Raw genomic sequence first — 23,543 nt, forward strand, 5'->3', positions numbered from 1 at the left:
TTTCAAGTACTGCATCTTCTACCTCCAATGCAACTGTAACACAGCAATGCAGTTTTCCAGGCTTTTTCAGGAGTGTTAATCCATATTAAGCACATATATCATTTTCTTTTCGTTTGCTTCTGCGTATAGCGGTCCCCATGAAACCTGTTTCTTTAGCAAAATCTTTTAAAACATCATCACCCTCTGCCCAACAAACTGCACATTAAAACTCTCTTACCGAAGACACCTACCATCAGCTTTACATTGTGTCAGTATATGAGTCATGATATCGCCGTTTTCGGGCCTTCCCGGGAGCATGAATCGACAGGAAGTGACGTAATGTTGTTCTAATTTCTTCTATACAACGTATGTTCCATAGAGTTGTGACAACATCTTGCAAAGATGTTTTGAGGGGTGCGAAATTTATGAAATATAATATCATTTATTTTTCACAAATCACACATTTTTAGTAAGTGCTGGGAAATGTTGCATTTATTGTTCTATACGCAAAAATACCCTTTCCCCAAAGAAAATCTATATTCCTCCACACAAATCTCAAAAAGTAACCACATCGGCCCATCCGTTAGTACTTGCGTTTCTACGCATAAGCTGGCATTCACATAACATAACTGTATAAAGTACAGTTTGTAACATGAAATACAGAAAAGATGCATTTGCATAAATGCAGAAGAAAATGCATTGCGCACAAAAAATGTATTACAGCAAATGAATATTAAACACGAGAAATAAAAAAGCATTGACAACCATAATGTACATGGAGTCAGGCGCCCATGTGAGAAGTTGATATCCTCGCGGAGAATCACCGTTGCGGTAGTGACGGACTTAGTAAAAACCATGAGCAACTTTGGCTTGTAACAGTGTATCATTGCCGAGCAATTCTCATATACTGAAGGTCATACCTTTATCGCAAGCATGCATAAATTAATTAAAAAGAATTGATTGCCATAGCTTATTTACAACACATACGATTAAACTGCATAGTTAAACAATACAACAACAAGTGCAACAGAACGCAATAGCCATTTTGACAAACGAATACGAAATTTTTTTGCAGATTAGCTTTGTCGTTTAATACATACGTTTTTTTTACCCGAAATGACGATAATTTTAATAACGTGTGTGAAATAGTGAGAGTTTAGAAACCCAGCGATTTCAATCAAAAAACAACGTTTCACTTACAGCACAAAAAACCTATACCAATGAAAAAAATCATGTAATGTTGTGGCCAAACAATTCAAAAGCCCTGGGCATTGTTACCGAAAAAAAAAATATTGAAAAACTCCACCCAAATCACGTCTTCATCATCCTTAGGCAAAGATAGCACAATAAGATTATAAAACAAGCAAAAAAATCAGTTATTTCGAAATTTTCTTCAATGTTCCTGTGATATGTTGCTGATGTCCGTCCTCCGCGCTCAGTTCCAAAATCAACTTCCTCTGTTTGATTCTCAGTTCCCGACACTTATCCTCCACGTGGACCAACATCAGACTCAATCCTGGCTGCCCGGATGCGTTCGTTGACTCCAAGTAATCGTCATCTGTGAAGTCCGCCGTGGATTCCAACTTCCCGCCTTTCTTCCAATCCTAAGCATTTTTTTTACGTTTGTGAGTTGAAAAGAACAGTTTTGTCGTGTAAACTTATTTAACACAGCAGATGGAACGAAATTTTCCGACATTTGTCTGTTTTATGTATAAAATAGAATCTGGTATTTAAATGAAATCGCTACGCCGCAATTTATCATTACATTAATTTACAAATTTACAAATAGTTTGTACTAAAAGGCTTTTAACGTGTCAAAGAAATTCAAACGATGGAACACATTCTAACCCGTTGCCCACTTGGCTCAACATGCAACGAAAATAACCTGAAAAACCTAACTAGCTGGCTCCGTCACTGCTGCAGCCATGGCATGACGAGTGTCACATCGGAAAATCAATCGAATATTTAACTGCAGACTTACAGTCGATAGTTCATCGCGATACACAGACAAAAATATGTTGTACTTACTTCCATAACAAACTGAAGTTTGGCAAAGTGAGTAAGGAAGATCTTAAATTCCTCTGGGAAGTCGTCTGCTGCCACCAAGTGAGCGTTCTTGCATAAGAGTTCTTGTGCCTAAAACGGAACAATGTGGTTATTGTGCATGAATAAAAGTATTTTTTGTTGTGTTGAAGTTAAAACTACACGCATTAGAGATGAAAAAAAGTTACATGCCATTCGACTAGAGAAGAAACATACAAAAACAGGTCAGTTTACCTCCTTGTCCAAAGGGTAGAGAACATTGTAGACAAACTGCCTCCATTTCTGGATCATCGCAGCGTTCTTCTCCTCCTCTGCTCTCTTTAGATAAGCCTTTAAATTCGTGAGCTCGGCGACCACGGCTTTGTAACTGGTTTCTTGGACTAATCTATTTCCGTACAGCGGGCCATACAAGTCTCTGATCTGGTAAAAGGTAGTTTTTACGCTATATCTTCGAATATAGCCCGTGTTATTCAAATAAATCGATTTACATGTTTTTCTTGCCCAAGCAAGATTTTGTAAACAATTAGGTTTATTTTAGTGCTAAAACCATTCTTAACCTTCCACAATTTAAATTACCAAACAATAAGCTGCAAAAACGAAACTTAAGCATTGCAATGCAAAACAATTACAACAACTCAATGCGCAGTATGACGCAAAAAATTGAGTTCGAACAGCATTTTCCAACCTGTTTTGTTATTAATTCAAGCTGTTGTTCCCGCCTAGCATGTTGCTTGTCAAAATATGCCGTGAGAAAAAAGGAAAACGCCCCAAACAGAAGTGAGCTGATCACTTTTGATTCAAAGCTCATGTTCCACCAGTGTCTCTTTCCTTGACCTTGTTCACTTCCAACGCTGGAAATTGGCGTCTCACTTGTACTTGAAGGCCGCCACAACGCTATATCTCGCCTTGGTTGTGCCTAAGATTGAAAAAGAGTGTTCTTGTAAGATTTAGTTATGACGGCAAAAGAGTTTTCGAAAGATAATATCTTCAAGATATCAGCTAATTGTTTGTTATATTATCCGTAATGCAAAACAATACATGCAGAACAAAACAGTTGAATGACAACAAGTAATAGCAAGTAATATGACATCATAAGCCTTAAACCAGTATCTGATCTAATACATCAACCATATTTTAGGTTTACTCCTCAACAACAGTAAGAAAAAATATTCATTGAAATAAAATGAAAATGTATTGTTGGTATTTTAGTAGGATATTTTGTAATGATGGACGTCATTATATCGTTAGGGATAAACAACAAATCAGCGAAACTGACGATAGAGAAGCGTTTGGTTTTAGTTTGTACGAACTAGCTGCCAAGCGCAATATTATAATACTTTAGTTTTGTGGTTTAGACCAACCTTTTTCGCAATTCTAATAAAGTTTTTTTAGCAGTCAACTACCGGAACCTACCGTCGGTTGTATTTTACTTATGCGTGACCTGGCTCGAGGAAAAATGCGTTCCGCCCCAGCTACTCCAGCATACGTCATGAAGAGTTTTGGAAGTACAGAAGCCATAGCAGTGTTTTGCCTATAATCGACCTCCTGCGTCTCTAAAATCAGTAACAAACAGCATAATTATATTGTGTCGCCAGCTTTTGCGTCAGAAGTTGTGACTTTGTTTTTAAATCAAGCACTCACCAAGCCATTTTCCACACAACTAGGTAAATTAAAACGCATTGTACTCGCCTTGTGTATCAAATAACAACGACTGCCAGAGCTACACGTTTTGATTGCTATACTGTGACAAACAACTGCTGTATCCTACACCGTACAACAGCTCATACACCTTAGATTCGCAGCCAAGCTTCTACATACCGATCGAGGTAACGATGATGTAATTATTTCCAGTAGCCGACGGGCATACTCTCTTAACATACAATTGAAGCCCACTTTCACAGTAACTACTTAAGGTACCACTCTGCTTGGTCAATATGTCGGCAATAGCAGCAGATTTTCATTGTCAGTTTATAAGAACAAGGTATATTGCCAAATAGGCAGACTGACTGATTGATGTTTACATCCAGCGCAAGCACCGGAACTGACAAATAGAGCAAAGTATTTTTCACGCACTGTTTCTAGCACTTGAGTCCAGCAAATTTAGCCCAATCGTGTTTGAAAGTAAAAATGTTTTGTTAAAACTTTCGTAAACAAAAATGAGTTAGAGACCAAGCTAACCGAATAGAGGAGTAATGGCAGTAACTATATCCTCTCAACTTTTGCTTCAGTTACTTTTATTCAGCACCAAGTGTTTCAAACTAATGAAAACACAAGCCGCCTTTCTCAGACACAAACATCCCAGTGCGTTATCATCACATCCCTTTCGTCACAACCTTTGACAAGTTGTTCCGCTTTACACAAAGAAACCACTGGCCTGGCATTAGTAGTGCATGAGTCATGCTGCTTTATAGCAAAACAAACAACTAGGGTCTACAGTCACGATAAAGCTGATACTCCAGCCGCAAAAAAGTAACAATAACCATACGCCTGCGAAAGCGCCAGCCCTAACCACGACCGCGTGACCAGCCGACCGGATCTAAAACTTTCCTGTTGTCGTAGAGGGGGATTTCCCACCACAGTAAAGCGTACAGTACAGCACAAATTACTTTCAACTGAATATGGTCACGCATAATTTCTATCTCGAATTTTCCCACATCTTTTTCCCGACATAACTGAAATGTGCGCTACCTTTACATAACCCTTTCTTTACAACACTACGATTGTGTTTTTGCTTGTGCTGCCACAAATGTTCTCAAATATTTTATGCAACTATACAAAGATCAAGGCGACTATGTTGCAATATTGAAAATCGGATATAATGGTGAAGTAGATCAACATTTACCACACTCGCAACTACCGAAAAAATATAATCGGGAGATTTATTTGCTGAATTATTTTCCAAAACTAAATGCTGAACACACACACAAATACTAAGAGGCATAAAATCGCAACTGGCTGCGCAACCAGTTTCCGAGTGACAGAATAGCTGGAAATGACGTTGTGCTGTTCTCGTTGTTTCAATCACGATCTGTACGTCATATATACTATTAAAACTAGCACCAATGAAACAACAATTAGGCCGGCGCGTGTCCTTTATTTTTAACATTGGAATGCAGGTACCCTAAGGTAGAAATTCTTCAGTTTCACAGCCAAACAATGATATTCATATAGTTCCCCTATTTGATATTTATTGGGCTCATAGACATAAAATCTGCTCAATCATATTATTCTTGGTTATTTCGTTTGGACAACACAATTGATTTTATTTTAAGTTGTTCGTCTCATGTTACAGAGCAATCAGTGAATAACTTAAGCTATATTGTAGCGAAAGCACAGCAGCAACAACAGAGCATGAACACAAAACACTTATTTCCAAAAATATTTAGACCCCCAACGAGTCGGGCCCACGCCTTTTAATGTTCCAGTAAGATGTTTCTGATGTCCGTCCTCCGCGCTCAGTTCCAAAATCAACTTCCTCTGTTTGATTCTCAGCTCCCGACACTTATCCTCCACGTGGACCAACATCAGACTCAATCCTGGCTGCCCGGATGCGTTCGTTGACTCCAAGTAATCGTCATCTGTGAAGTCCGCCGTGGATTCCAACTTTCCGTCTTTTTTCCAATCCTGTTATATTTGTGGTAATTCACAGTTCTAATCATCCTGACGTTCTTTCAACAAAGCTTAAAGAAACACTGTTCTAAATTTGTAAATCATTTTATTTGATTAGATGTTTCCAATTTACATGGCCCTATTTTTTGATTAACTATAAGCTTAACAAGTTACGACAATCAACTCATATACTGGATACTGTTAAACGCACATTGCAGGTTTCTTGCTGTAAAGCACCTCTCCTATACCCACAGTTTGCAACGACCTTATAGTTTTATCTGGAACACTTTGCACGCATTCAGTTGAATTTCAAATCAATAATTAAAATATCTAAATCTCCCAATACCACTCCAATGCACTTTGTTACAATTTAGCGGTAATCCTAATGTACTTACTTCCATGACAAACTGAAGCTTGGCAAAGTGAGTAAGGAAGATCTTGAATTCATCTGGAAAGTGGTCTGTCGCTACCAAGTGAGCGTTCTTACATAAGAGTTCTTGCGCCTGTAACGATATTATTTTAAGCATAGAACCGTAAAAACTACGTACACACACATCACTAAAAAGATTCACAACCGAAAATTAGTGCTCAAACGAGCTTATGAGAAATTTAGGTCAAAGCAGGTCAGTTACCTCCTTGTCCAAAGGGTAAAGAACATTGTACACAAATTGCCTCCATTTCTGGATCATCGCAGCATTCCTTTCCTTCTCAGCTTTCTTCAAGTAACTTTTTAAATCCTTTAACTCGGCGACAACTGCTTTGTAGCTTGTTGCTTGCACCAATCTATTTCCGTACAACGGCCCGTACAAATCTCTTATCTAACAAAATGTGTTTCATATTTGCTGTTTACATTTAAAGTACCCGAATGACATAAATAAAGCATTAAAATACCAGGCGTAAAATATGTCTCGTGCGAATGACATTTTCAACCTGTAATTCCAATAACAATTGCAGCAACTCAATACGCATTATGACGCAATGAAGCCAGTTCGAACGTCATTTTCCAACCTGTCTTGTTATTAATTCAAGCTGCTGTTTCCTTTTAGCGTGCTGGTTGTCAAAATAAGAAGTAAGAAAATAGGAAACCGCCCCGAACAGAAGAGAACTGATCACTTTCGATTCAAAGCTCATGTTCCACCAGTGCCTCTTCCTCTGGTTTTGTTGACTTCCACTACTGGACCCGTTGGAGGTTGGTCCTTCACTTGCACTTAAGGGTGGCAACAGTGATATCTCTCTTCTCGGTTGTACCTCAAATTATACAATGGACGTTTAAGGTTTTGTAACGTAAAATGATACATTGTGATTGCAACATAATAATAAAGTAATTTGGATCAGTTTGAACTAAGGTTCACTGACAGGCTGTCGATCGCGCACCGTATCACGACATGTATTTCTATGTTAATTCCAACACAGCGATCTTGCAGACAGCAAAACTGATGATGCCTTTTAGGCGAAATATAGAATTAACACAGAAATACGTAAAATGACAGTTAAAGTTACATGACCTTAGAGAGATGTAAACACCAACATTGTAGGCTGCCATATGCAAAAAAATAACATTTCTGCGCACATTTTTTGAGCAACGATATACAGTGAAGAACAGGCCATCTGGCACAAATGAACGTATATTTTTTTTACCTATACTATGTTATACAAAACTATATCAGTATACAACATACCTTCTTTTTCATTTTGCTGATACATGACACAACGTGGGGAATATCTCGTGATCTTACTCCCAAATACGTCACAATGAGTTTCGGAAGTACAGGAGTCATGGCAATGTAAAGTCAAATTCTTTCACTAACCTGTTTGACACCAATTGTTCCTTGAGATAAACAACAATTAACATATTGTGCGTGTAAGGTTTTTACACAAGATATTTAGGTTTTTATACAATCTACAGAAACCATAGTGCTTGTCTTAAATCAAAAAACACTAAAACTAAACTTAGTGCTTACTGCAGTGACAACTGTTGTAAAGCGGCTACAGAAGCTCGTATAACACTCAACTTCGCACCCCTCTATAACGTCGATAAACCAATCAATGTGACGCTGTTGTAACCTAATTTGTTCCCATAATACCGAAATGCTTTTCAACCGTAAATTCAAAGAAGGTTTTGTTATAAAGTTTTCGGTGAAATTCGTGGGTACTTAATAATTTTAATAAACTAATATAAAACTTATTAATACGTTGAAAACTGTCCTATCTATCGCTAAGCTGTACACGACATGAAACAACAATAGCTTATACTAAAAAAATTTGGCTTATATGCTCCTGTGTTAAAGATTTTGCTTTTCTCTTTTGCTACACGCTGGGTTTTGAAACAGTTTTTTAATTGTTTCCGAAAGTTTAATCATAGCACGATTTTCATGTTTGCAACAGAAACCCAATAAAAATGCCACTGCGAAACTCCTGCCAATGTGTGTGTTCAATTTTCCAAGGGAACTTTCCATTCTTGATCAAGCGTAGTAAGTTCATTTGACCCGCACTGGCTAATTAACAGTAATTCGCAATTGTGCGTAGGCATTTTTTTTTCACCTTATGTATATCTCAATGAAACGCCAATCTATTACCAACGTCTTGCTACAAACACATCAAGAGTTTGTCACTTTGGTGACTACATTTGTTGTAAGGTTTTTTTTAATGTGTTTTTAGGAAACGAGCTTAGTTTATCACAGGAGAAGATAAAATGAAAGGTTATAGACATCTTATATGAATAACATTAACGTTTCGGTTGGCTGGTTTCGTATTGGCGGGAATCCTCACAGCAATTGTTTTTGTCAGACAAGGAAGAAGGGACAAGGGGGTACAAAGTAAGGGAAGAAGAGAGCGATTTAAACCAAAAATCAAGGTATATTACACCTTTACTCAAACATATTTTTAACTTAAACGTAGTTTGCAAGTTGTGGTGACGAAATCGTTGCTTGTTTCTTGTTTAACTCTGGTTGTCTTCATATTTTCGACTCTCCAATGTACAATGACAACAAAGATCTGCTAATTGAACTGTTCGAGAGTCAATCATTCCGACTTGTTGCTGCTTCTGGGTGCTGACTACCTCTCACTGGTGTAATAATTCCCCAGCATCTCTTACAGGCCATCTGATTCTGCTGACCTGTAACGGTTGTAGCTCTGCTTTAGTGAAGTTCGCCTGCTAATTTTAGGCAGCGCCTTCGGCCTGCTTGGTTAGCCAGCTGCAACATATTTATCCAGACGTCAAGACAAGACAGGCCATTGCTCAGCACAAACAGATGGCCTGTGAGAGATGCTGAGGAATTAATACAATGGAGAAGGGGTGAATCACACCCTTGATGCGTACCAGCAACAGATGTGAACATATAAGCATGCTTATGTTAGGCTTACAAACATCATACACAAAACTTTCAAATAACAACTACTGTAGGTGTACTGTTATGATAGCATGCCATTATACAAACACTACACTATTTTTTCATGCATGCCCAAATCAGTGTTTTTTTATATCAATGCCAGATTGGAAAGTTTGTTATTTGTGTGGAGGATTTTTTTTACTTCATATGTTATACATTAGCTAATTTGTAGTATGCAGATTATCGGTTAATGTTCATAATGACTTTTTTTCCAAACTGGTATCAATCTATTCATTTTTTTGTTTATTTTGCCCCACAAACACCAATTGAAACACATTATTTTTGAGCAAATAGAAGGTTAGTGAGGGTATGGGTGGGAGATGCTGAAACAACTGGAGGGTTTTCAAAGTCAAGCACTCCCGAGGTCAATTTGGATTGACATATTAGAATACAACATATTAAAAGCAACAAAAATTGCTTTTTAACACAGTTGATTAATTTTTTAATAATGTGCCAGGATTTATATGCCAGTTTATCCAATCAGATGCCGAAGGAATATTTTGACACTTGCAATTATACTTTATACCGAAATAATTATGTTACAGACAAAATTTTGTAGTCATATATATTTTAAATTATTTATAAATATGGAAGATCATGGTTTTGATGAAAATGCATTTTTTGAATCACAATATGCTGATGACTTGGATGCACTAGATGATCTTGAAGGTTGGTTTTATATTACTTTGTTTATTTATCTAGAGATAACATTTTTAACCAAACTATGTCACCATGTTTTATAATAAAAATTTTGTCTCCATAATTTCCTGATACTAGCAAATTGTGTTCTTAATTTTGACAGGGATTAAAGGAAGTACGAGCCAAACAAATGAAATAACGACAGAAACAGTTGAAGATTTGACAAATTCTGAGGTCAACAACAAAAGAAGAAAACTGTTTTCGCCTAAAGATGATTTTGATTCCGATTTACTTATTGACGAAGAAGTTGTCCCTTTGTGTAAGTATAAGTATTATTGCTGGTATGATCAAAAATAAAAAATTTTATCTGTCTGTCTATTTATGACATTGTTGTTACCAGTGGTAAAACTTTGCAAAATACAGACACATATATGCTGTAATCGTCACATAAAAGCGGATTTGCCTGATGGTGTTGTGTCATGAAAACCACATAAGCGTGTTTATCGGCCAATTGATTGTTTTTACCGATGGTGAATGTACCTTGGTTAGTGATTGCAACTTGCTTATGCTGTAACAACCAAGACCCCCCGCAGTTTTCTGTCAAATATGTAAAATGCCTATAATTACATTATAATATATCAACCATTTCATTTTACTCTTTTATGGCAGAATACTGTTACATTTAACAGAAATCTATCACAAAACTCAATGTTGTTTTATTTGTACCATTACAGCTCCAAAGAGAAAAAGGCCGCGCTTGGATGAGAAAAAGCCAAGTATGCCGACAACACTCGATGTTGACAGAGATTTGGAAATGGAAAGGTGAACAAAATGAATGTTTTACAAAAAAAAATTTGATTGAGATACATTGACAACAGGCCTGATTTACTACCATTGCTGATGTAGTACCCACAAATTACTTTCCGACAGACTAATTTGTTTTTTTTAATATTATAAGACAAAAAGAACTCCGTGACAAAAACTTCTTGAGCACTCCACAGATGATAGACAAGATTTTAAAACACAGAGAAAGCAAACAAAGCAGTGCTGCAGAGTTTATTCCCTCAGGTGTACCTAACATTGATTTTACCTTTCAAATTGTTTTAATTTCATTCAGTTTTGCATTTCGTGCGGTTTTACATAAAGCCATTTTCAAAGATGATCTTGTATGGGTATATATTGGTATGGTATATGTCAGTTTTTTAACATAATTTATATCGTTATTAAAAAAAATGTTATCAAATATGATAGACATTCACTTATATGAATGCAAATTTTTTTCTAAACTGTTGGTATTCTGCTTTGTTAGAAACCAGCAAACAATCAAAATACGAACTGACCAAAGTTCTTGTGCACCCTCCAGTACACAGTGATTATGTTTCTGCAACAACATCTGATGGCCACAGGGTTTATATGAGAATGCGTTCACAGCAAAAAGTCACCCAGGTGTCTGTTTGTATAAAATAAAAGCACTAAGATCACTATACACAGTATGTATTGTGTCAAAACAATACAGTGATTTCCATTTCGTTTTCAGGATAAGTGTATTACATTTTGGAATTTTTTTTTTATTTTGAGTTAAAATTTGACTTGGTTTGCAGGTTTCAAGTGCAAATGAGCTGATCACAGGTTCAAGGTCCATGCAGTTATTGCCAATGTCACTACCAGAACTAAGGCAAAGCATTTATGAAAAGGTTTGTATTATTCATCACATTGTCCAACTCCAACATGTAGTTTTTAAGTTTGATATCCAGTACTAATTATATTTCCTGTAAATGTTTCCAAAATATTTTTGTTGTATAAAAACGTCAACCCTGTTTTACTGTCATTTCCTGGCTTTTACCAAGAAAAGCAAATCTTGTTTTAGTTGGTTGTTATCAGTTTGTATAGCAAATTTTCTGCATGTTTAAAACTGAATAACTTACAAAAAACTGCATAATCTAAGCATGATCAGTAATAGGAAAGTTGTCTATCATGCCACAGAAACAGCAAGAAAGACTTCTCGAAACTCAGCGAATCACAGACGAAGTTCGACGGGAAACACTCGGATTGTCCGACAACCTGCTCATGGCGCAGGTTTTATCTGAAAGCACGGTGGTTGAAGAGCCAGATACTCAGGAAGATGAAGGAATTTATAGCAGTGAGGAAAATTCACAAGATGGCTTGTGGGTGAACAAGTTCGCTCCAACGCATTACACACACTTGTTGAGTGATGAGGTAGGGGAGGTCTTGTATTTGCTTTTATATTTTTATGCTTTTATGTGTCATATCGCTGGAGTGTGTGCGAGTCCGTTTAGACAAATATGCATAAAAATGTAGATATGTTTGCCTGGTTTATCTGATTAATACGTATCGGTATTGTGATTGCTTTTTTATTATTTGTAACATGATATAATTCACACTAGGAATGTTGGGTTAAAAGTCTTATGCACGATTCTTTAACTCAAAATTAAACAACCGGTTTTGGAATCGGTGCATTGTCGTTACGTTAAATACAGCAAAACAGGATTGCTCAAAACAAACTCAGGTGAATGTAGGCCGGAATATAAAAAGCTAAGTGGAATTATGTCACTGTAGTGATTTTTTTTACAATCAATCTGAAAGTGTAAGATGACAGTAAATATTCGGATTCTTCCAAATATTGACTGGAGGTTTTTGTATTGAGCCGATCTTAATCCTTGTTGTTTTGTCACAACCCTAATTCACACCCACAAATCATCAGAACGACAAAGAATTTTGCTTATTTTCTTCTAACAGGGTGTCAACCGGTCTTTGCTGAAGTGGTTAAAACTTTGGGATCACGTCGTTTTTGGAAAACCTGTTCCTCCCAAAAAGAACAAGGACAAAGAAAATCAACCTCAGAAACCACAGCAGCAAAAGTTCAAGGGGAAATTTGGAAAATTTAAACAAAATGAAATGGACGAGGTTGGTGACCTCGAAACTCGTGTTGTATTGTTAGTGGTTTTAATGATTTCGTTAACGTGCAGGGAATGGAATTATGTACAATTGTTATGAATTGGTTTAATTCTTCATTATCATGATTGTTTTCCGAAATTGTTAAACCCCGTAGTTACCAATTTTCATTGCCCGGTGACACACTTAACCCTAACAATATGTTATAACGATGCGCTCCAAAAATATTGACCGTTAGGGGGAGATAGTTAACACTACGATTTTGTTGTAGTTTTGACCTTTTTCGTCGAATTAGCTGAACGCTCACGTATTTGACGCCAAACGCTCACGCATTATGACGTGGGAATAACATTCTAAACCTGTGTCTATAGGCTTGCGACGCCTCTACAACGTTGAAACGAATCACTAGTGCGTCCCAACTTCTCAAACCTCAGGCGTGCGTTAAATTGTAATAGAATATTTTTTGTTTATATTATCAGCTCTTTTTGAGTTTGTTTACAGACCTATGCACTATAAAGTAAAAATGATACAATATATTCAGGAGTTGGATGAATTCAATCGCCCCCACTACAAAATATCATTACTCTGTGGAGCTCCCGGTTTAGGGAAAACTACCCTTGCTCATATTATCGCCAGACATGCTGGGTATCACGTGGTCGAAATGAACGCAAGGTAAAAATTAATTAATATTTTTTATTCTTTCTAAATAAACTGTATAAAACCATCCATTTTAAACCCAAAATGAGTTTACGACAACTAAACGTAAAAGTAATTTTTTGTAGTAATAGCAGTTCCAATGGTAATACCTTCACCACTTCCATAAATGTCTTCCATACTGGCAAGCTGCAGACAGGGTGTGTCGTTCTGTTGGGTACCCTATACTGAGTACCAAACAGATTGACGTTGACCGGACAGGTACCACAAAGTGCAGACTAGTGTGCCTGCTAGTGTAAAAGCTAGCACAGTGCCACTCACCAGCTGCACTGATGAGACCTCACAGGTCGAAACAGTGCGTGTACACACCCTGTCTGCAGCTTGCCAATATTATAATGGCTTTTTTGCACATGTCTTCCATTCTGTTTTGCAAGAAAAAAGTTTAGTGATAAATAAACGTTTTTTCATCTAGCGATGACCGAAGTGCCGAAGCTTTCAAGAAAAAGCTTGATGAAACCACACAGATGAAGTCGGTGTTGGGAATCGATCGACGACCGAATTGCCTCATCATCGACGAAATTGACGGCGCTCCACAGGTTATTTTCTCGCAAAACTCAACTTTATCTACTGCTCACGTTGCGTCGAAAGCGCATAACTCGTTGTAATAAAACTTTGAAGACTTCAAAGTCTAGTTGTTATTCTTATATCCACGGGTGTATGAAGTCACTGTAAGATCCATTTGTATAAAAACAAACCTCATAGTGGTACTTTTTTGCTTCTTTCGTCAACAAAAATCGTAATCGAGATTCGTGCCGACAAATGGTTGGAACTGCTGATTCGTGAGGCGGAAAAAATATTTTTTATTCTTTTTCCAAATTTTTTTTAAATGTTTCCAGGCTGCAATCAACGTTCTTCTGAAAGCACTCGGAGAAGGAGGAAAGAAACAGGAGATAAAGAAAAAAAAGAAGAAAGAAGTGCGGAGTATTTTGCAACGTCCGATAATCTGCATATGCAATGACCTGTAAGTACAGTGTTGGTTTTTTTTTTAACATCCAACAAAAGGTTTACTAAATGTTAATGTAAGTCAACGCTCATGGCTTACTTTTTGTCACTTATGTATCACAAACTGATATAACAAACGTCGCTTAACATCTTAGGTACGTTCCTTCGCTTCGCCAGTTACGGCAACAAAGCTATTTACTACATTTTCCACCGACCACCTCTGACAGATTGGCATCGAGGCTACGGCAGGTACTATATAAGACAGTGGTTCTCAAACTGTGGTACGCGTACCACTAGTGGTACGCGAGAGCTTTTCAAGTGGTACGCGATTTAGTCTACTCTGTACAATTTGCCGCACTTTGCAGAAGCCAAAACCGCTGCAAATACACGATGTCGGTTTTCTTGATTGTGCATCTGTGACGCAATAGTATCAACGTGAAATTGTTGCACTGTTGAAGTAATTCTGACATCGTGTATTCAACTGTGCAACAATTTCACGTTGCACAATAAAGAAAACCAAGTAACTGGTGATATTGGCTAAATTGTTATTCATTGGTGGTATGTCATAACAGTTATGGTATAGTAATACGGTTGTACGCAGTGTATTAAAAAACAAATGAGCGGTACGTGATTGGAAAAAGTTTGAGAAACACTGATATAAGACATGGACAATTTTTCTTAAAAAGGTTTGCCGAAACCTGTAGGCTACTGTATGCACTGACGATCCGTATAGCGTATAGGTACAACTGATCAAATAACGTAGCATTGCTAATGTTCGCAGTTATGTCGTCATCAGTCATTAGATTGTGACCTCACAAGTCTTTTGGCTTTATGTGAGAAATCGGGAAACGACATCAGAGCTTGTATCAACACTCTGCAGTTCGTAAGATCAAAAGGAACTAAGAAGTGAGGATTCGAACTGTATATTGTTTGCTGTAAACTTCAGCATTTTTTCGAAATAAATTTAGTATTAAAGAATTTACTGCATAAATTTTATGAACATATTTGGTTCGTCCCCCTAAATTCGATGTTTCGAGTTTAGCGTTTTTGTGTCATACGCTGGTTTAAAAGCACCAGCAAATTGTCTACATATGAAAGCATAATCCAATACTGTGGTGGTAACCTCAATATAATGAATTGTTGGACTAAAGGATTTCGAATTTTCTATGTTGTCTAGAAACCATTAATTTTGTGTTCTAGAGTCAGCCTAGAGATTGTAAAGGATTTGTCCATTGGTCAGAAAGATCAACACAAATCTGTCTTCCACACGTGGAACGAAATCTTTCAACAACCCAAAAACAAAAGGTTTGCTGGTCTAATGTTGCTTGAACCATCCGTTCAAGGTTTTTAAGATTAGGAACACTTAACGGATTTGCTCATAATTCTGAGAATAAGGAGAGACTGGCTCATACTGTTGTTAACATTGTTATATTTCATGCGAAAAAACGTTTTGGCAAGAACTTATGCCCTCATCAGTTTAAATAACGCGGTTGGTGTAGCTCCAGGATTATATGGAGCTGACATGACTGACGTCACAGAAAAGGCTCGCGCAAGTGGTGACGTCATGTGGTTATCGGCATGACAATAGTTATGGACCAGTCTCTCCATTCTAAGAATTGTGTAAGATTAATATTAATGTGAGCAACGCATATCTAGTGATTATAGTGAACTACAGACAAGGCAACTGTTTCGACCTTTAACGTCTCATCAGTACAGCTTAGGTGTAACTTACAACGATCTTTTCAGCTTATTAGCCTATTTGGTCGAAACAGTGCCCTTGTCTGCAGCTCACTATGAAAAAAAAACATTGTTGACTCTATTGCTTACACAATACAATCTTTTTTTGACTCTTTGTGTGATTTTTCCATGTACTTGTTATTAACCTTGCATTCTGATATCACATTTCCCTCTTCAGAAAAATGGATCGCGATTCTCAGGTCGTACAACAAAGCGTAATGTCTGGTCAGAAAGTTTCCAATTTCGCCGCGAGGTTTTACCACATTCTCGATGTTGTGATTGCGAACGGCGAATACGAGAAAACACTGCAGGTAAAAAGTTGTGTAAAGTGGAGCCAATAATATGAATTGTGTAAGCTGCAGACAGATGGCCACTGTTTCGACCTAAAAGGTCTCATCAGTGCAGCTGGTGTGATTTTCAGACGACGTTTCTGACCAAAAAAATACCGTGTGTTGGGCCTGGAACGATCGCATTGGCGATTTGAAATGTCCTTGCAAGTGCTGTTTCTATATTTACCACAAGCGCAATATTTGAAAATTGCTGTTTATGTGTGAGTAGTATTACCCACCCATACCTATATCCAGTAGTGACATTGCGTCCTTATTTCTAGGATTTGTTCTTACTTTTGTTGTTTATCTGTAACAATGTTTTATGTAGGCATTTGCTAGGATACGTCCTTGTATTTGTGACTTATGCCTTATTTTGTGACTTATTTTGCCTTATCCCGGCTAAAAATGTCACACAAACCAATAGAATTATAATATTGTATTCACTAATCACTACAACATTGCAGGAAAGTCGTATCCATTTGCCAGATCGCTGGCGCACATGCTGTCATTTTCACTTACTATAGCGACTCACTGGCACTTAAAAATTACAACTATTATAAGGCTTGAGCATCTTGGTATTACCTCTTGTTATATTACGTCACAGGGCGTTTTTGAAAACTTCCTGTTGATGAAATTCAAAGACCTTGGTATGACGGCCGTGAACAGCGCGTACGAGTGGTTACTCTTATACGATCGAGTTAACCGCGAGGTGGCGTTGCACCAGGAGTGGGTTCTGATGCGTTATACACCATATATGTTCGTATTATTTCATCTTCTCTTCTCGTGTATTTCCCCTCCGAAGATACAGTTTCCACAAACCGCAAACGAGGTTCGGGATTTTGCGTGTTTTGTGTCGAATAATGTTAAACTTTTTGATCGTAACATGACCAACTGTGGCTGAATCAAATCTGTTTCGAAGTCCAACTTTCGCGGTGTATAGTCAGGACAGTTAGTATATTTTTTTTCTAATTAAATGGGTTTACGAATCCTGAAATTATTAAATATAAAAAGATTTTGAAATTTTTTAAATATGTCCCCTTGTGTTTTTTAAAACACTGGCTGTATCAAACTGATGATGACATAAGTTTTTGTCGAAACGTCTTATTTTAACATGACAGTGTTAATAACAATATGGGCCCGTCTCTTTATACTCAGAATTATGAGAAAACCCGTGAGTTATGTTCCTGGCTGTATTGTTTTGCGAAAGAAAAAAAATAAAGCCTCTGCATGATTAAACATTCCCTACATTAAGTTATAATTTTGTTTTTAATATTTTTTTGTTTTTAGAATCGTCAGAAGCAGCAAAAGAGTGAAAATATGTTGACTTGTCTTTATCAAGAAATGTTCCCTTCATCAAAGTGTTTCACCTCGCCAACTGTCGCCATACAGGATCTCGTGCCCCACCTACTGGCGATCATGACTCCATCATTGCGGCCGGTAGTTGGCAACAATAATACTATGTTCATTTGTGAAATAGATATTGGATAAATAAAGTTTAAACCGGTGGTCGACAACCTACGGCCGTAGCAAAGTAATCCGACTGGCAGTTTCTTTGCAAGTTGCAGTAGTTATTTGGCCCTCCTAGTGCTATAATTTTTATTTTTCAAAATACGGACATAATCTGTACAAAAATAAGCAAGATATTTAGCTAATATCTATTTTATTCCGCTGATGATGGCATAATTTTTTGTTTAAACGTCTGATCTAAAATAAATAACACAAATCAATCTGCAATATGGGCCAGTCTCTTTGTCCTCAAAATTAAGAGTAAATCTGTTGTTATTGTTCTTTATCTAAAAACCAGTTTCGCAACATTAAACAGTGAAGGACGCGGAATTGTTAGTGGTAACATATGTTGTCCGTTGAGACCTGCAGGCACAGTTTGTCTTTTCCGTATTTAAACCAAAACCGGAAAATTCCAATTTAGGAGTTTTCAAATTTCTTGGTTGGAGTAATAGTGAATATTTGTTTCCAGGTAAACATGCAGTTGTACAGCAAGACGGAGAAGAAACAGCTTTCCGACCTCGTTCATTCAATGCTGTCTTACAATCTCACCTACAGACAGGAAAAGGATGCTGAAGGACAATATAACTATGTATTGGAGCCGTAAGTTTTTCGCAATTGTTACCACGTGGCTATCAGGCCGTAGTTGTATTATAAGACTTATTTTTTTTTTATTTAAAAAAAAATAATTAAACACTGTTATACGTGGAGACTCTGCAACTTTGGCCAGTTAATGATGTAATTTGAACGTTGCTTGTTTTGTTTTTGATGTAAAAATTAAGTATGTGTATGTTGAATCAACATTGTGGATCTAAACGACAACCTGGCAATCACTGCCTTTTCAGTAATAATAATACAAACAAGCACATGCTATAATTTTGATATTATAGTATTTATTTGTATAAGGCGCATACAAACACTGTGCACATAGTTGACTCTATTCTAGTCGGTATATTCTCAGGGTGGCGAGTAAAACCCATGTTTTTTGTATCTAGCTCCGTCGTCAGGTAGCAATTGGCTATAACTATGTTGTGGAAAGATTTGCAGCAACAAATATATTTAAGTTGGAAACTGGTATTTTTTCATTGTGTTCAGGGACATGGCTGAAGTTTGCGCATTCAATCACCCGTCGGGTGGCGCTAGAAAGCAACTTTCTTACGCCTTGAAGCAGATAATATCCAAGGAGGTGGAGAGTGAGCGGATGAGACGGAGTGAAAGTCTCATGACGGGACGTGTTCAGGTATATTATAGTATAGACTAGTTTGTTGTTGATGCTGCCAGGCATATTACTCAATAATTTCAGGCTCTTCTGGCAATAAAACTTGTTTGGACGACGTTTCGGTCGTTTTTCAACGGACCTTCATCAGGTCTTTTGCCAGAAGAGCCTTAAATTATTGAGTATCAAATCAAATCATGTTTATTTTGCGAAAAAAGCAACTACGCAAAGAACAATATACAAGGAAATGAAATGGCATTGGCACCGATAAAACCATAAAGGTTATCGAGTCAGGCGCCCATGTAAAGGAGTAGTGTATACTAGATATATAAAAGTGGAACCTAAAACCTAATTCACACAAATTCACAAACAAGATGCTGTGCATTCCATCTGCCACTAAATTTCTGACCCCTAGGCATTTATTGACGTAATTTGCAGGACTCATATGTGCAACCTACCCCACCAGCACAACAAGGTGGGAAAACAAAAGTCCCCAGTCATCTACAGCGACTGGAAATTTCAATCAACGAAATAAGCATCCCTGCTGAAAAGGTCTGAAAACACGTGTTTTGTTTTTGGAATTGAAAGTTTTCATTCTTTTTAATTTTTCTGTTGCTTTTCAGCCGGTTGTGGATTTTTTCAGTCGTTTCACCAAAGTCAAAAGGATTGTGGACGGTCAGGAGAGAGGTGAGTGCATAGGCGTAGAGTTTTGCACATCAACGGGGGTGCGGCGAATAAAAAATACTAACGTCAGAAGGTCGTTTTGCACGCCATAATATAAAAGTTAAAGCGTCGTCTATGTAAGCACGTTCATCACCAACGTAATTTCGTTTGTTGCGTAATTGTTGTTCGCGAATACGAGACAAACGAAACGCGTGTTAAGCGCTTTGAGTGTTATCAGAAGGAAATGCGCCTTTATTTTTGCTGCGGTTTAATCCGGCGAACACCGAAAGGATGCGATTTGCGTTTAAATGCGATTGCGTTGTAAATTTAGAGAAGGTCGGGGTTGCGCGGCACCCCTGCACCCCCGTACTCTACGCCAGTGGGTGAGTGGGTTGGTTTTCGCCGAAACATCGCCGAACCCATTGAATTTTCATTGCATTGAACTTAAATAACCGGTTACGCCCAAATCGTGTAATCTCCAATATCAACACAAACATTACGAATTATTGATTTTTCGAACCAGTTTGAGGTTGATTACGAATATACGTCTGTAGGTCACGTGATTCATGTATTTGTGCGTCAGTTTTAAAACTCTTAAATTTGATTGACTTGTTTACGAATTGGTTACATTCCTTCAACATGTTATATCTCAATGTGTCACTTCTAAGCCTTTGAAATCCGATACTAATGACCAAGCGATAATTGGCAGATCGAGATTTATCGTTCCAGCACCTGGAAGGATCTCCAATTTCGTATCGTATCGCTTTACTTGATCACGATTTTTATCGTAACGCTAAAAATGATCACCAGCTGATGTTGCATTGTCGCAGATTCCACACCCAACAATCGACCATTGTTACGTCACAAGTGCATGTTGTTAACGTCACAGTGCCTGCGAGCGGGCGGGGCTTTGATGTGCTGTCAAATTTGACATATGCTGTCAGTGGCAGCCCGGCGGTATATAATCCCAGTTGTTAAATCACAATCGCCTTAACGCGCCCATCTTTAACACAGGTGCGACCAAATGGAGGCCTCAAGGCATTAAATTCTTCCACCATTTGCAAGCAGTTGTAATTTTTTACCTTCGCATGTTGTGTCGCCAAGGCTTGGTTTCCAGTGCAAGGGGCGTATATGTGTTTTTCGCGTAAGGTTTTATCGCCTAATACCTGCCACTACATGATGTGAATTAGATGAACCCGCAATGTCAAATTCCCCGCGGTATGTTCCTACGTACGAAGTGGTTGCTAAATTCTGGTAATCTTTGGGAAGGGAATGGCTTTCTGACGCTAATTTTCATAGGTGGCCTTTAGGTGATTTGTACAGCTTTAAATACCTCATTTCGGGGTGTTTTTACTGTGTTTTAGGTTGGCGCAAACTTGCTCGTGATCGAAATTTGTTAATTTTTTTGAGTTCTTTCGTTAATTAAAAAATCACAAAATTTTAATTTTCGAAAATTTAAATTTACATATTTTGTTATTTAAGTTGCTTAAATTCCGTAAATTCCAAGAACTACAAAAGGCAATTAATTTTTAATTTTTTTTTAATTTTTCTAACGAGAACTTAACATTTACCATAAATATAAAATTTCCAGCGCATTTTGAAAGCGAAAAAAATACCTCAATGCATTACCTCATCACGTGGGAGGTCAGGTGACCCGAATTAATCCGACTAATCCCGACTTGAATCGTGATCTGTAAAGTTGATACGGGTATTTACACTTACAACTTTCGCAATCCTACCAAGTGGTACCTGGTCAGGTTCCAGGAAATTATGCTAAAAAAGCTGTTTTTTTGGTTTTTTATGATGCGCTTGTTTGCAGCAGAATGATGTTGGGTACAAATTTAACTTGTCAAAAGTGTGCTCTGATTAAACAACGTACTATAAAACGGTTTGTCACAGGTGACCGTTGCCAAAGAGGGGCGTGCGCAACATAAAAATTGTGGCCAGACGTTTAGTTTCTCAAATACGAATGAACAAATTAGCGGTATTTTGTTGTGTTGTTATTTCTGAATTCATTGAAAAATGTCATATCAACTTGTTGTCTCATGTTGCTCTTTCACCTAGTAAGATTTCAAAACAACGGAGCTAGAACAACCACGTCATTTTATTGAACTCTTGTTTCCGAAACGTCTAAAATAGATAAGCTGTCTAAAATAGATGTTTTCTACACTATTGGTCATTAGCCCTTTTGTTTTCAAACCATATTTGTTAGCGACTCTGGTCACTTTTTGTAAAATAATTTCGAAAATTTTTAGAAGGTTAAAATATGGTGTTATGGTTCAGGAGGCAAATATGAAGTTTGAAGTAGAAACATCACCAGAGACAAAAAAAATTCGGTTATGTATACTATGGTAAGCACCGCATTGGGCCTGCTACATAGTTCTGTAGATGTTGATCTTTACCTGCGCGCCTGTTAAGTGGTTTTTGTGATACCTGACTTGCTAAACTTTTTTTTGGTTTTGCTAATATGCAAATAAAATCTTTGTGACTAATATTTGAACCAAAAATTTTTTTTTTGGTGTCGTACGTTGACGTTTCCTATGCAAGAAATTGATTTCGAAATGTAAAATCAGATTGCCACGATTACTTAGCAAAAACTCAAACGAATCGGGGTTTTTATCGTGTAACGAGAAAGGCGATCCTCCAATTTTAGCATCACAATGGTAAACAGGATTATCACCTTAAATTAATCTGAACCGCCCTTTGATACAGATGCGTGTAACCAACATTCTCCCTACAATTGCACAAGACCTGTTCCTTCGCCGCATCAACGTGACTTGACTTGACCTGATCCCCCATAGGTGTTGCCACACAAAGGCCATTGTGACGTCACAAACGCTATTGCAATTATTTGAACTCGCTCATGTGAAAATTTGTCATGCGCAAAGTTGCGAAGTAAAAGTAATATCACCTTATTTTTTAATTTCCTTTTAATGGTCGTTGAGTTGTACTACTTCCATTCGATGGAAGTCCCACATTTGACTGGAAAGAGAAGATAGGGTTTTTGGAATGTCGATGTCGCGGTTTGCAATTTGCACGATCTTCGTCTCTAGATCGTGTGTGTTTATTTTCAATCCAAACAGTGTGATTTGGAAATTGCCCTAAAGCTAAGAGTTTATCTCAGCAACGTTAGGAAAGTGGATTTGCATGAAATTTTATCAAAAACTCTGCTAGAACCAAATTACTTTCCTATGTCTCAAGAAAACGAAACAACTCATTTTTTGTCGAATTTCTTTCTGTTTAAAACTGCGTGATCCGTTTAATTTGCGATTCATGTCAAGCAGTCAGTATCTTTGCCATGTAACTAATTGTAACACAGCAACAAGCACTTAAAAAATGGTTGAAATTTCCTTTTACTGTAGGTGCCAGATATCTTGTTCAATTTTATTGTTAGTAAACATTGTAAGACTCAAATCCCTTACCAGAAAAACCTCGATACGTAACTTTCTTGTGACATATTTCCGAGCAAATTCTGCATGTGTCAAAAAGGTTTGAAACCAATATTTTTGTCACAGAAAAACCCAAGCCGGCGAAAATTCGTGACCCCGGCATCGGCAACAGCGACCTATGGTTTAAATACAATGAAGGATTCTCCAACGCGATAAGACGAACTGTCTACGTGAAAGATCTGCTATGATGACGTCACACTGTTTGATTTATAGAACATGCGTATTTAACAAAATAAACAAAATTGAAAATACTTTGTCAGTGGTATACAACAACATATTGCATTAAGATAAGCGATTTGCCATTTTTGGACCGCCTATTAGTAAGTTTAGTTTTGTGATGCTGGTTAGTCTGTACACATTTTTTTAAATCTGAATTGTCCTTCAATTCATCTTCATTCCTACATGCCAAACCTTACTT

General features: G+C 37.4%; 3 protein-coding genes across 3 annotated transcripts; 1 reads left to right on the forward strand and 2 right to left on the reverse strand.

The window, feature by feature from the left end:
• Nucleotides 1–459: 459 nt before the first annotated feature.
• LOC145906121 (uncharacterized) lies at nucleotides 460–3,799 on the reverse strand. The gene is made up of 5 exons (XM_082993529.1): nucleotides 3,436–3,799; nucleotides 2,708–2,938; nucleotides 2,257–2,442; nucleotides 2,008–2,115; nucleotides 460–1,583 (listed from the first exon to the last, which is right to left on the reverse strand). The coding sequence occupies exons 1-5, from the start codon at nucleotides 3,538–3,540 to the stop codon at nucleotides 1,356–1,358; spliced, it is 858 nt and encodes a 285-aa protein (XP_082849655.1). The 5' UTR covers nucleotides 3,541–3,799; the 3' UTR covers nucleotides 460–1,355.
• A 1,589-nt stretch (nucleotides 3,800–5,388) lies between these two features.
• Nucleotides 5,389–7,409, reverse strand: LOC145907166 (uncharacterized). The gene is made up of 5 exons (XM_082994597.1): nucleotides 7,311–7,409; nucleotides 6,640–6,879; nucleotides 6,264–6,449; nucleotides 6,027–6,134; nucleotides 5,389–5,646 (listed from the first exon to the last, which is right to left on the reverse strand). Exons 1-5 carry the CDS (start codon nucleotides 7,407–7,409, stop codon nucleotides 5,389–5,391), a joined length of 891 nt encoding a protein of 296 aa, XP_082850723.1.
• Nucleotides 7,410–9,569: 2,160 nt separating this feature from the next.
• LOC145906107 (chromosome transmission fidelity protein 18 homolog) lies at nucleotides 9,570–23,320 on the forward strand. Its single transcript, XM_082993507.1, has 22 exons — nucleotides 9,570–9,689; nucleotides 9,823–9,978; nucleotides 10,394–10,481; nucleotides 10,618–10,727; nucleotides 10,969–11,105; nucleotides 11,261–11,353; nucleotides 11,643–11,876; nucleotides 12,417–12,584; nucleotides 13,114–13,244; nucleotides 13,699–13,822; nucleotides 14,123–14,247; nucleotides 14,384–14,477; nucleotides 15,010–15,134; nucleotides 15,429–15,533; nucleotides 16,144–16,276; nucleotides 16,899–17,123; nucleotides 17,582–17,731; nucleotides 18,270–18,400; nucleotides 18,893–19,037; nucleotides 19,452–19,565; nucleotides 19,637–19,700; nucleotides 23,192–23,320. The coding sequence occupies exons 1-22, from the start codon at nucleotides 9,608–9,610 to the stop codon at nucleotides 23,311–23,313; spliced, it is 2,856 nt and encodes a 951-aa protein (XP_082849633.1). The 5' UTR covers nucleotides 9,570–9,607; the 3' UTR covers nucleotides 23,314–23,320.
• The last annotated feature ends 223 nt before the right edge of the window (nucleotides 23,321–23,543 follow it).

This window comes from Ascidia mentula, chromosome 6 (assembly GCF_947561715.1).
Source record: "Ascidia mentula chromosome 6, kaAscMent1.1, whole genome shotgun sequence".
Taxonomy (NCBI): Eukaryota; Metazoa; Chordata; class Ascidiacea; order Phlebobranchia; family Ascidiidae; genus Ascidia; species Ascidia mentula.

Excerpts from the sequence above, each read along its gene's own strand:
- LOC145906121 (XM_082993529.1), bottom strand. The coding sequence starts at position 3,540 with ATGGCTTCTGTACTTCCAAAACTCTTCATGACGTATGCTGGAGTAGCT. Across the intron at positions 2,443-2,707 it reads TTGAATTAATAACAAAACAG|ATCAGAGACTTGTATGGCCC; the intron begins GTTGGAAAATGC and ends ACCTTTTACCAG. Across the intron at positions 1,584-2,007 it reads AACTTCAGTTTGTTATGGAA|GATTGGAAGAAAGGCGGGAA; the intron begins GTAAGTACAACA and ends AAAAATGCTTAG.
- LOC145907166 (XM_082994597.1), bottom strand. The coding sequence starts at position 7,409 with ATGACTCCTGTACTTCCGAAACTCATTGTGACGTATTTGGGAGTAAGA. Across the intron at positions 6,450-6,639 it reads TTGAATTAATAACAAGACAG|ATAAGAGATTTGTACGGGCC; the intron begins GTTGGAAAATGA and ends ACATTTTGTTAG. Across the intron at positions 6,135-6,263 it reads TTTACCCTTTGGACAAGGAG|GCGCAAGAACTCTTATGTAA; the intron begins GTAACTGACCTG and ends ATATCGTTACAG.
- LOC145906107 (XM_082993507.1), top strand. The coding sequence starts at position 9,608 with ATGGAAGATCATGGTTTTGATGAAAATGCATTTTTTGAATCACAATAT. Across the intron at positions 17,732-18,269 it reads TGACTCCATCATTGCGGCCG|GTAAACATGCAGTTGTACAG; the intron begins GTAGTTGGCAAC and ends ATTTGTTTCCAG. Across the intron at positions 19,701-23,191 it reads TGTGGACGGTCAGGAGAGAG|AAAAACCCAAGCCGGCGAAA; the intron begins GTGAGTGCATAG and ends TTTTTGTCACAG.